This window comes from Podarcis liolepis (genome assembly GCF_965112155.1).
Source record: "Podarcis liolepis genome assembly, chromosome: 8".
Lineage (NCBI taxonomy): Eukaryota > Metazoa > Chordata > Lepidosauria > Squamata > Lacertidae > Podarcis > Podarcis liolepis.
In genome coordinates, this window is record NC_139560.1 from 62,990,738 (window position 1) to 63,004,383 (window position 13,646).

The 13,646-nt window shown below is 42.7% G+C and overlaps 1 protein-coding gene across 1 annotated transcript in view; it reads left to right on the forward strand.

The window, feature by feature from the left end:
* The window catches only part of LOC310714293 (uncharacterized protein), an 81,687-nt gene that overhangs the window by 35,065 nt on the left and 32,976 nt on the right, over positions 1 to 13,646 (forward strand). Inside the window, exons 5-7 of the mRNA XM_083519649.1 lie at positions 6,332 to 6,550; positions 7,948 to 8,200; positions 12,352 to 12,515. Of these exons, the coding sequence (XP_083375775.1) occupies positions 6,456 to 6,550; positions 7,948 to 8,200; positions 12,352 to 12,515 (512 nt within the window). The 5' untranslated portion in view covers positions 6,332 to 6,455. The remainder of the gene's footprint in view (positions 1 to 6,331; positions 6,551 to 7,947; positions 8,201 to 12,351; positions 12,516 to 13,646) is intronic.

A 13,646-nucleotide genomic window follows, 5' to 3' on the forward strand; every position in this document is an offset into this window, starting at 1 on the left:
AAGATAATACCATGGACTCTAGGTCCTTTGACATTTCTCCAGTATTAGAACACCAAATTATTTAAATGTACTTGGAAAGGTGCCTGGTTTTGATTTCAAGGCTGTTAATTAGGCAGAACCAAACTCATTGAGTATTCTGTTCCAATATTTAATTGCATTCACTATTTGTATTTTATTTTACAAACTTTACAATCTAAACTTTACGCTTAAAAATGAGAGCTGCTGTAGCATAGTGGCCTGGAAAATAAGCTAAGAAATGCCAGTTCAAATCTTTCATTAGCCACCAACTGAAGCAAGTCAGCTTCTCGGCCTTAGCCCCCTCAGTTGCAACAGAGTATTGACAATTGTGACCTATCTGATAAGGTTGTTGTGAGAATTTATCTGAGATAATATTTATCTGTTTGCTTGTTTTATTATCTGTTAAAGGAATATATATGCTGCCCTTCATTTCAAGAAGAAATACCACAAACACATAAAAGCAAACAGCAAAATAGCAAGTAAAACTGAATTGTAAAAATATTAGGGGCTGCCGCACAACTGCAGCATGATGGCATCCTTACAGTTTTATTATATAGTAAGATATATTAAAAATGTTGTGAAAATGTATGCAGTCTCCAGAGTTGGAAGCAATCTTTCAACAGCCATCTCATAAGTTCCAGATAGGATAGTAGAGACATAATTCTCTAGTAAGTGAGCAGCCTGCTGCATATCCACAAATCAGGAGAACTTATTGAAGCACCTAGGCAGAAAATACCAAAAAGAACATAGGAGGCAGGGGATAAGATTACTCTACACAAGCAATGTGGCTATATTATAGTAGAAAGGAGAATGTCGACAATAGTGAGACTTGCTAAGTTCAGTGGGTTCTTCTGCCATTGTTATTTATTGGTTTCAATTTTAAAAAACATTTATTCAAAAGTTACAATACAGCATTCTCACTTAATATGTCCCCAAATAAGTATTTTTTTAAATGGTTTCTTTTTCCATCTCTGGAAGTTAACAAAGGTGACCAGAATTCTGGCTGTCATGGCCTAGCTAGCTATCTCAGTGATGTTTTCTTCACAGAACTGCTCTACTTTTGCTGTAAAGTAATACTGAGGGGATCTTTCATGACAAGCAATTCAAGAGTCTCTTCTCCTGCAAGCAAGATGTGCTTTTCCTTCACGTTGCACCTGGTGTTTGAGTGAATAATCATTTCAGGATTTCAAACAGTATTTAGTCTGGAGGAAGATGGAAATTCCCCCCCTCTAGATAAAGCAAATGTCCTTGGGGAGATAGTCTGTGTCAAGGTAGGGAAGGTACAACATACCATATTCAAGGGATTCTCAGAGCAGAAGCAAGTCTGCTTATTGTTGTTCTTTCCCCTTATTTTCTACAGAATGTTTCGCTGTAATTTTTTAAAAAAGTGAAAACGGGGAAATTCTGTAGATGGTTTACACCCCTAGGATATTTCATTTTGTGTGTGTCTGGTTGCCTTAAATTGGAAATGTGTTTATTGCTTTGTTGCATCTACAAGCCTCTTTCCTAGTACTCAGTACTACTTTAATTCCCTAAACAATATGTTTACCATTAGAGGTGTTTCCTGATCAAGGTCAAAACCATCTGGCCACTTAAGTACATTGCATGCAACCTTCTTGCATCCAATATCTGGTGGACTCAGTCTTAAAGAGAATTCAAAGAAACAAAAAAAGGAGAGAATTTTAAATGGATCCTATAGCTGGTGAGTTTTTGTGCTGTGTGAGTGCACACACATATGCACATTGATACATGGTTCATTGCATCCTACAGCATTCAAACATGGGTGCAAATGTTTTAGTCTGCCATCTTTATTCAAAATGACACCCAACACCAAAACATCAAAGAAGACAGTCACCTTCACCTCATGCTGAGTTGGGTGGCAATATTTCAAGAGGTGTTCAGGTTGGTGCAGTTACGACTCATCACACCAAATTGGGCAACGGTGTCTTCAGAGCCATCCAAATTGGAGCAGGCTGGACCCATGATGCCAAATTTAGTGAAGGCCTTCCAAACGGTGTAACAATATCTTCAGTGGCTTCCAAATCAGAACATATTGGACCTGGCATGTCAAAAGTCATGCCAAAGTCACATTTTGGTCTGCCATCTTTATTCAAAATGGCACCCATGATTCAAACACTCCCACTGCAGAAACCCTTGTGCTAATTTTGGCAACAATATATTGAGAGCCAGCTGAATCTATAAAAAATAGACAAAGCACTTTCTCAAATATATAGAAGATTATACCAGGTTTTCTCCAAAGTTGGTAGGGAAATATATTTTTATTTAGAAAGGACTTCAAATCAGACCATAAGCTGATTTGAAAATGTGTTGCAATTGGTTTCTACTGCCTGTTTTATTGTTTTCAATTATGCTTTACCTGACTTGTTTTTATTGTTTTTTTACTTGTATTTTTATTGCTTTTTGAGGGAACTCCCTGGGAGGGTATGCTGACAGACTGCTGGGTGCTGAAAACTGCCCTTTCCACCTGTACAGGCCTGCCTGCTAAGACAGAAAATCACTTGTTCTCCAGGGAAGGGAGAGAAAATTGGTTCAGTTTGCATTTTAATGAGAACCTACCTAATTTGCACTTCCGCCCAAAAATTCATGAACAGTGGCTTTTAATTCAGTCTATGACTGATTTCATCACTGTTCTATGAAAATCAAGAGAGTCGTCAGCCATCATTATTATCTCATGTATGTTTCATGGACATCAATAAACTTCTAGCCTTTCTAGTATTTCATTTTAGAAAAGGAGAGTAGAAAAGAGCTAGTACCATATGCCTGCCATTGCACCTTGGAAATGTTTCAGCTACAAAAAATAAATAAAAAATCTCCATTTTAGGTCCACAGGTGCAAGCATCCCTCCCCCACCATGTTCTCAGTTGTTCCTGTATAATTCCACTTTAAGATAATTGAGTTGCCCAAGTGTAACTGAGGGCAGAATTTCTCCTTCAGGATCTTTAACAGAGTTGATGAAATATGAGCTAGAAATAACACAGCTTGAGTTTTAGATTCCATGCTGAGTTTACATGCCTAGCATTTAGGGCGGGGTGGGGGGGAGATATATACTCATAAATTGAGAAAATGCACTCTGGAACTCATTGGGATTCGGTATATATTGTGCTCCGTGATATCAGTTTTACAGGCAATGTCCCCCCCCCCAAGTCCATTTGCACTTGAAGCATTATTTGGTGGCTTGACTCTTCTGTTTTTCAGCTCAGCTTGATTTGCATTCTAACAGGGCATCTTTAGGGTCAGATCCTTCAGCATTCTTCAAGTCAACAGATGTAAGCCTTTTTAAGAAATTGGGCATAGTCCATGTCATAGCAATCTCTAGGTCATAATCAGCAATCTGCCTTGGGCAACTAAGGAATCATGCATTCCTGATATCCAGCAGCAGTTCAGGAGTCTAACCACAGTGCTCTGGATCAAATGAAGTTTCCCAACACTTCTCAAAGACAACTCCATACACAATACATTACAGCAAAGAGGGACGCGGGTGGTGCTGTGGTCTAAACCACTGAGCCTCTTGGGCTTGCCGATCGGAAGGTTGGTGGTTCAAATCCCTGCAATGGAGTGAGTTCCCATTGCTCTGTCCCAGCTCCTGCCAACCTAGCAGTTCAAAAGCAGGACAAAGTGCAAGTAGATAAATAGGTACCACTGTGGCAGGAAGTTAAACGGCGTTTCCATGAGCTCTGGCTTTCATCACATTGTTCTGTTGCACCAGCAGCGGTTTAGTCATGCTGGCCACATCACCCAGAAAGCTGTCTGCAGACAAACACCGGCTCCCTTGGCTTGAAAGTGAGATGAGTGTAGCAACCCCATAGTCACCTTTGACTGGACCTAACCATCCAGGCGTCCTTCACCTTTACCTTTTACATGCAACTAAGGCATGTGCTGCTGTGGGCAGATATGACATATCAAGGGATGGACAAAGTACCCACAGCAGCCTGAGCCATGCAAAGGCACCCCAGCCACAATGGCCACCTGCACCTATACCTGTTACCACCTTGCTTCATCCAGGTAAACAGCAGTGACCCCATTATCAAGAGGATGAGTCTGGGCTACTTCTATGTGCACTTAGATGTCCCCTCTCCCTGCATCTGGTGCTTCCCTTTAACTCCCCCACCTCCTTCCTCTATCATCTGACAGCTGCTGTTCTCTGGCCCATCCAGTGGTGGTGCAGGATCAGTTCCTCTCCTGACCAGCCAGCATGCACTGGTGATGCTATCTTAGGTCAGCCATAGCTAGGCTACTTGATGGGAGTGGTGCTCATTTTCCAAGCTTGCGTTGGCAGTATTCACCCCTGTGATACGTGAGAAGCCCTCTGTTACGAGCCAAAGTCAGAAGGGACAGAGCACACCATTGTTCTTCTTTTTAGGGGGAAAGATTTGTGCATGTCAAGAAATTGGGTTAAATAAATAGGGATCAGTGTGCAGAAAGCACTGGCTATTGCGTGTCTTCATAGGATACTATTAAAAACAGTAACAACAGCAGCAGCAGCAGCATTCCCCGCATGCTTCAATAGCAAGACCTTTAGGCTTTTTGAATGTTCAAAGTACAGCACCAATATAAAAATAATGCTACAAGTGTGTTGACATCCTGCTTGGCAGCCTGAGCTGCTTAGTCATTTTAATCAATGGAGATATGCACAACAGTTAGAAGTTTCCAAAGGTCAAAGAAGCGACTGTCTTTTCAGCTTTGAATCAGCAAAGATTTTCCAGTTTCTTGCAGACATAATGCCAAGCTTGCATCTGTGCGCCTGCCTTTTTTCTTTGCTTTGAAGAAGCAGAGTAATTAACTAAAGGGCAGATCACACCACATTGAGCAGTAAATGATTGCACAGTGCAACTTCCTTTCTGCTTTCTCTCTCCTATGACAGCCGGTTTCAGAGCAGCTCTCAGGCTGGTTTATATATAAAAATGGGCCAATGAGCATCATAGAACCATTAAACACTTAACTCATTGATTGTGAAACAAAAATCTATACAATAGCCCTGGCACAATTATTCCCTTCTGAAATGGGCCTTATTGCCAATACAGAGAACAAATAAGCTATGTAATTAAAGAGATCCTGAACTCTTCCAAAAGGTTTTTTTTTGTGTGTGTGCTTTTGCATCATTATCAGCATTAATTAATTTGTTCAGGGTTTTAAAACTGTGGTGGCTTAATTTTTAACCAACGGCAAATTTTGTTGTAAGAGTGCCACTTAAAACCTTTAAAAGATCAAACAACAGCTGACTAGCCAAAGCTTCCCAATGTTATCTCTCGTTTTATGATGAACAATCTTCTATCGACTGCTTTTTATAAGTGCCCTTTTATAACTGGTTTGCATTTGTGAAATCCTCATTCATTTATTTTATTACTACCATTAATTATAATTTTGAATGTTAGTTTTGGAGGCATGAAGCTCTGTATGCATTCATGGGGCCGCCTGCTCCCCTCTTCAACATCTGCATTGCTGCTGCATACCATGAAAGAACAAGCTGTATGGGCAAGGTGGCAGTGAGGTCAGCATGATGCAAGTGGACCAACAGGAACACCAGATTGGCTCTATCAGCACACTTGCCCCATGCAACCTTGCTGCCACCTCTCCTTCCCCTCCTCTGTCCCAGTCTACAGCAGCATTGCAGCCAGATGGAGTTCAAGTGAGCAGCATAGCCTCATCATACCAGTTCCTCTTCCTCTTGATGGTTTCCTTCTGTCCTTCTGCATACTGCTAAGTGTCACACAATGCATTTTCACGCTTAGACGGTTTGGTTACATACCCACTCATTCCTCACCCACTGCCATCCTTGGCAGCCACCTTTGTGAGTCACCTAAGAACAGGCAAAGGGAGTCTCAGATGCAGAGTTTACCTTCCATGTAGGCAAGACCCTTGACACCTCTCTTTCTGTACTTAGCAACTGCTTGTTCTGTTCTGTGCCCTAAATACACCTGAATACAATTGAGCAGACTACTTCAAATACAAAGCAGTGTTGGATTGTCAAATAGGTAGAGTTGGCACTGGCCTATGGGCCCCACGCCATTTAGGGGCTCCACAACAACAGATCAAAATAATATTGATTTGATCTTGAAAGAAAATTACAATTAAGCTTTCTTAGTTCAATGTTATCTCACTAGAATGTGTGCACAAGCCCACCTCACCCATTCCCGAGATTTCAACTGCCTAGGGACCTCCACAGGGTTTAATCCAGCACTGATACAAAGTATATAAGGCATTGACAAACAATGTGCACATTCATATTTATGGTAAGAGTCCATTGTGTTTGACTATGTTCATTGCATTGTCTTTCCTATCTCTGCCATTGCAGCTGCCATCCTGCGGTTGAAACCAGAGTGTCCACAAGCATCACAAAGCACCTCTACTTTGGTATATATGCCATCATTTCTGAACTTGGAAGGGGACACTGGTATTCCTGGGATCTGTGGTCTATTATGCTGCTAGTAGTTTTGCTCTGGTTTGCCCGACTGTATCTTCATTATTTCAGCCAGTGGGTCTTACTTCACGCTATTTCAGTTCCTGTCACAAAGTAAGTATAGAAATGAAGTTACATTTTGGAAAACATAGCACTATGCTACATAATGTCACAAAAAGAGAGGCGCAATAACGTTTGCATCACATTTTGGTCTATAGGCAACCAGCCACACTCTTACTTACTTCCCATTCACTTGGTTAATTGTGAAGATTGGAATGGTGGTGGGGACTATCTGTGAAAGCTGACAGCAGAAGTGTCTTATAGGCATCTCATTCAGTCTCTGTCTTCTTCCAACGCTACTGAAAGGAAGACTAGCCAAAAGGCAAAGAGCTTAAAACCAAGCCCTTATGGTCTGTTCTGAAACACACATTCAGGTAGCAAATCCTATACTTGATGTTTTGATATCTTTCACAGTTCTGGATTTTTTTCTCCCTTTGGTCATGACTTTTGGTAAGTGTCATGACCTTGGGGCCAGACTCTCCTAATTCAGGGGATGAGACCAGGTATTTGGAATGAGAATGGGAATTGCCCTCTGGTCCAGCCCTAGGTGTACATGCAAAAATACTAGTACCTCTCCAGCCTGAGGAAGTCCTCTGACTCCATCTTAGAAGTGCTAGTGGAACCACAGTCTCCCCCACTATGTCCGAATCAATGACTGCTAAATTAGCTGGGTCCCTTTAGTTCCTTTCATGGAAGATGAATCTGGCTACTGAGATAAAGCTGCAGCTCCTACTTAAAGTTCAGTTTGACGATGACTGCTGCTGAAGCAATATTTCAACTCTGCAGTCTAAGACTTGCATGGAGCTGTCTAGGGTTTCCACCGAAACCTTGCCTTGCAGGGTCACAGCATACCACTGCTCAAAACAGAACAATAGGACCACAGCTCCCATTGATGTCAAGGCTTGGGAGATAAATTTACTCACTCTGCTAAGAGAGGGGTGAAAGACGTGCCTTCTGAAAGAGCACTAGATACTTACATGGCCCCACTGATTTCCAGGATGTTTTTTCTGAGTGTGCCTTAAGAGGCACGTGTGTGTGTGTGTGTTAAAAAACCCCCACCCAAATTCTGTTCATTTATGATTGCATTACAAATCTAGAGTTGTATCGGTGTCCCTCCACCTATAGGAGGTTCTTTGTTCCTGAGGATGCATGGAGTGAAAACACAGAGATGTGATTTCTGTAACATTCCCATTCTCCTGTGTCACTTTCAATGTCATTCTGAAGCTCCCCCAGCCCTCATAAGCAGATAAGAGGCCTGCAGAGGGAGAAATCACCTTCCACTCTGCTGGATCAAAGCAACCTTTCATCACTGGAGAGGCACAATGAGATACATCTTTCGGCTGCTTTTTTATTAAAACGCACAACATAAATAATTGTGTAAGTGATGTATACCCATCAAGTAAGATAACCTATCTGTCTCTTGAACCCTCTGCTCCCTCTTTTATTTCCAGATTCCAGTTCTATCCTCATACGGTGGATTTGTGTTACCAGAACTCTTTGGTACGCACTAGTGAGGAGTTGGCCATGATTGTGGTGGGACCTTTGACCTTGAACACAGTGATGCTTCTTATGGTTCTGATGAGATGGGGCTGTCAGCTGTTGTTTGGCTCATTCCCTTCTTACTTGTCAAAGCTGATCATTGCTTGGGGACTGTGGACAATGCTAGACCCTTTGGCAGTGTTTGTAGTGGATGCCTTCCTGGGGGTAAGTCACTTAAAATAACTTTGATATGAGTCCTTGATGTAAAAGTTTGTTTTCTTCAATGACTCATCAAATGATATGAAATTCCACCCCTGGCGACAGCATACAAAAGTCGTCTTCTTCCCCCCCCCCAAAAAAAATAAAAAATTAGAAAATTTTATGTTATTAATCACAGTTTTGATGATAAGACATATGATCTCCCTTCTCCCCACTGCTCCCCAATAAATAAAACTAAAACTGAAAACATAGATTTTTAAAAAAACTTTAAAGTGAAATGCTCTGACGATTGCAGCAACCTTAGAGATGATGACAATATCACAGGAAATCTAAGGAATATTTTTAAAGAAATGAACTAAAAATAATGTAGTATAACCTGTCTCCCGACCCCCTCCCCCAAAGCAATAGCTGCATGGCATAAAATGTGTAGAAAAAATGTGGGGGTTTTGGTTTTTAATAAAAACTTTGACAGTTGTGATGCCAAACCTTTGCTCTCATTCATGTCTACAACTTTTTCAGGCATTATATTGGTACTGCCTTTTTGCAAGTGGGGAAGTAAGGTTCTATGCACAATGCCACTGGATGGTTGTATGGAGGGCCCAGTTGTGCTATTTCTCCCCTCTCTTTTAAGGGAGAAGGAGCATAGAAGTGGGCACTAATTGCATGAGGCTGTGGGTGCATCTGCTCCTTTACTATGCAAAAAGGAGGCACTCCCAAGGCAATCTGAGAACTGAAGCAAAGGTAGCCTTTTCCAATGCTTTCAGGAGGAAGAGAATTGGCCAGCGGAATGGACCAAGCTTGGATGGTTTTAGCCCTAATTCACACATTACTCATGTGCAAAGCACTCACAGTTTCAAGCTGCATCAAGGCTGCTCTTTTCACATGCACAACCATTGTTGTCCTAGACACTGGTGCCCTTTGGGGATAGGTATGGTGGGAGGCAAGGAGACCAACGGTAGGTGGAGGCAGCTAATTCTAGTTTGGTCCCCATCCTCCTCCCTGCTCTGTTTTAAAAGGGCAACCCTGAGGCTAAGAAGGAGGAAGCTGACTTGCTGTCTCACCCCCTAGTCTGGTTTTAAGTAAGAAGGCAGGCAGGTGGATGTTGGCTTAGCGCAGGCTGAGGTTGGTGGGGCAGTGATCCAGTCACCTTAATGGACCAGCTTCCATGGGCACCAGCACTTCCCTCCAATGACTGCAAGTTGTTGATTTATTTGCATCTCACTTCACAAAGTGGCTTGAAGTATGAAGTCCATTGAAACAATAAAAAGGTCACCTAAAACAGCATGGAATGTCCATGCCTTCCACATAGAATGAACATCAAGAGCCACCAAAAGCCTGACCATCAGCACTGTCCAAATGTCCAGGAGGACATGTATCTGCATGATGGCACCTGGAAGATGCTGAAGCAGGCCTTTCTATGGAGAGTATTCCACATGGAAAGGACTACCACGGAAAAGACCCATTCTCTTGTTGAGCATGGTTGCCTGTCTGGGGACACCAGCCTTTGTGCAAACAGTTGCTCATGCACAGATGCTCCACATGACTGGAACATCTAACCATGGCTATTTTTGAATATCTGCTGGCACAAAGGAGTTTGCACGTACCAGCAGCTACTCAAAGGGCAGAACTAGCACAGTAGTTTGGGGTCAGGGGTGAGATGTGAGCACAGCCCTGCTCCAGCTTGAAATTGGGTGTATTCTGCATGCAGGTAATGTATGAATAGTGCTTTCAGGATAGTCAAGGAATCAGAAACAAAAATTTGTTTTATTAACTTTTTTGGGGGGGAGGGTCAGATTTTCCCCAGGATTCTCAGCTCAGCTTGCCAGTTGCCTCCCTCCGCTAACTGCCTGGGGTCTGTGGTGGAGCCTTAACAATGCACATCTTAAACCAGGCAGTCAGGACAGAGCAGCAGCATCCTATACCCTGGGAACCAGGTTTAGCTAGCAGATTCTTGAACTGCTAAGACCTACACATGTTGGTAATAAGCGCCATCAAAAAATCTCAAAACATTCTTTGCCGAATTACTCGGGGAAATACTGGGCCACATCTTTTCAAATTGCTGTTGATGTCAACAGGCCAGGTTTCGCCCTATAGATATTGTATTTGCTCGAACATGCATTAAACACTTAGCAGAACATCAGAGTCCCTGCTTCTGGTTAAAGAAAATGATGAGATGAATTTGGATAAATTGCCATCCTCTACAGCAAGCTCAGGCAGAAACAGATCTGAGCATTGAATGTCTGTGACCACTTCTAATTTGACTTTGATAAGAGAAGTTATGAAAATCATGCTCTGCGTTGAAAGTTGCCAATATTTTCCACCAAAACTACCCGCACAAGGAACGCATTTGACTGAATGCCACGCAAAAGGGGCATATCCCATTTCAGAATGAAACCGAATCCCTTACATGTGTTTTCCATATTTGTACTTGCAATTTTGCTTCCCGCCGTTGGCATTCCTTCAGCTGCTATTTCAGATTTACTTGCCAATCAATTTATTTTAGATCAAGCATTTTAAAATGTTATGTTGTGGTAATGTGACATGAGTTATTTTAATGATCTAATATCTTTTTTAAAAATTCTAAGTGGACTTAGCGCTTATGAAAGTTGACAGATTGATAGCCCTGGAAAATAGGGACCCATGTTGACTCACTTTCATTTTTAAAAAATTATTATTAAAGGGGAAAGTACAGATCACTTGACAGTGCACTTAAAAAACAAAACAAAGAAAAGCAATGACATGTGATAATAAACAGTATGAAGCCGAAACCCTTTCCTGCAAATATCTGAGGTTCTGTTTCCTCCATAAATAATTAGGCGCCAATGTGATTATATAATATTGCTTGGCTTTATTCTGTATATTCTGTTTTATAGATTATGTCGGAAAGCATTCTGGGACTGTTATGTAAAATCAAGGGTGGCCCATAAATAATAAAATAAAGAAAATGATTGGTTTTGAAATGCAAGGTCAGAAATACACCTAAGATAGAATCCAGTGATTCAGAGGCTGAGCCTGACAGAATCGGTGCTGGCTTTTTAGGAGGAGTGGGGCAAAAGTTCTCAAATCAGTACGGTGGTACCTCTGGATGTGAATGGGATCCGTTCTGGAGCCCTGTTCGCATCATGAGCAGAACGCAACCCGCTTCTGTGTGTCTGCGCGTGCGCGGGTCATGATTCACCGCATCTGCACATGCACGTGACGTCATTCTATGCATCAGTGCATGCACAAGCGGCGAAACCCGGAAGTAACCCATTCCTTTACTTCCGGGTCACCGCGGGACGCAACCTGAAAAGATTCAACCTGAAGCAAACATAACAAGAGGTATGACTGTATTTGTAGTCGTTAAAGAGAGGGTGAAATTGCTCCCCCCCTTTTGTATGTTTGTAGTGTGATTTGTGACACTCTCCCAGGAGTGTCTCTCCCCAGGTGGGGGTGGAGCTGCAGTAACAGCCTCTCAGCAAGGGAGGGGGAGGCACAAGCTCAGGGTGCACTTCCAGAGCCAACTGTGTACTCCTGTCCGTGCACCTGGACACACCTGCAAGCCACTCCTGCAGTCACTGCAACTCCTCTGGCCTCCATTTGGCTGCTATTGACATTTCCGCTCCTGAGTGCCATGCAGCGATGCTACATCACATCGGTGTGTCATTCTGGGGGTATTCGGGGACAGTGGAATGGCACATGCCAGCAAAACGAGGCTAAATCACCTGACCACACTGAAAATCACTGAAAGAGCCCTTCTTTTTGTGTTCTGTTAAGTGGCCCACAGGGGTGAGATGGGGTTGTTTTGGCCTTTAGGCCATAGTATTGGTTTTCAGACAGAATATAGTTTCTTTTCAAATCAGACCATTGAAACACTGAGTGGTCGAGCTCATAGCAATTGCACAACTTCTCAGTCTTAAATATGGACAATTCCTCCAGCAACAGGTGAGAGAAACCACCTACCACAGTGTCATGTTGCTTTAGTGTTGCTGTCAACCTTTAACTATCCCTATGAACCACCATGCACAATGAAGTAGAAATGATAACACCACGATTACCATTGATTGATTGATTGATTGACTGACTGTCCTTCTTACTATGCTCTCTCTCTTTCTCTCTCTCTCTCTCTCTCTGTGTGTGTGTGTGTGTGTGTGTGTGTGTGTGTGTGTGTTTCTCAGCGTCTTCACTATGCTCCAGGCAAACCCATAGCTGACTGTGCAAAGATGTACTGGCTTTTTTTAAGAATAGAAGAATCTGGCATTCTGGGCATATTGATTACCCTACTGCTTTACACAATGCTGTTTCTCATTTCGTCTACATCCCTGTACCTGTATTTAATGAGGTAAGCTCTTCTTTCTTTTTCACTATTTCAAAATGTAAGATTCTTCCCTTTGTACCCAAATGGCCTGCCACGATTTCATCAAACAAAATGCCACAAGATGCTGGATTTGGTGTAGCAAATGTACACACACACAAACACACACACACACACACACAGAGAGAGAGAGAGAGAGAGAGAGAGAGAGAGAGAGAGAGACAGAGAGAGAGAGAGAGAGTTTCTTAAACTTGCTTTAAGATCAAATTCAGGCCTGTAAACAGCTATTTACCTGGAGTGAGTAAGAATAACAGCCACAATGTGCTTTTCCCTCCTGCCCCATTTCAGGCTACTGATGGCCTGCAGGAGGGCTGAGAAACATGTTGTGGACTAATACTTTTGGGGGCTAATTTAGGGGACTAGCCAAACCCCAGCCATCAGCCAGCTGGGGCAGAAGGTGGGGGCCAGGATAATTTCTGAACCAGCTTGGAACTGGGGTAGCAGTCGGGCCCACTGACATCATGCGAGGGTACGGGGACTAGCTCAATATCCAGTAGACCTCTACCCAGTTCCAGAATGCCACATTTCATGATCATGCTAGCAGCACTTCCACCTTCCTGCACATTTAGTAGGCAGAAGGGGAAACTCTGCACTAGCTCTGCCCAATCCACCTCTCCTCCACCTCGGTGCATGGGGGTGGGTTGGATTTATAGACTGCTGGACACAGAACTAGGTACAAATACTATTTGGGTTGTACCTGGCTAAGTCACATTCCCAGTAGACTCACTGAAGTCAACTGACTAGTTGCACCCACTGATTTCAGGGGGTCTTCTCTGTGTATGACTCAACTGGATACAACCCTTTGTCCATTTGTATGCATGAAATGCAAACAGAGCCCAGGTAGCGAATCAACCGTGATCCAGTTGTAAACCAACGGGCATAATATCAGTGCAATTGATGAGTAAGGCCTGTTCACCAAAGCTTATGGCAAGTGATTTGGTGCCTAGATTTTGCTCATAAATAACTGTCCTAAGTCGTCCTTAGAATGCTAATCCACTCTATTAGGTTCCCATTGACCTGAACTTCCTTTTTTAAGATGGATGTGGAACTGTGCATGGTTTAACATTACATGAATGTTTCTCTCTCTTTCTCTTCATT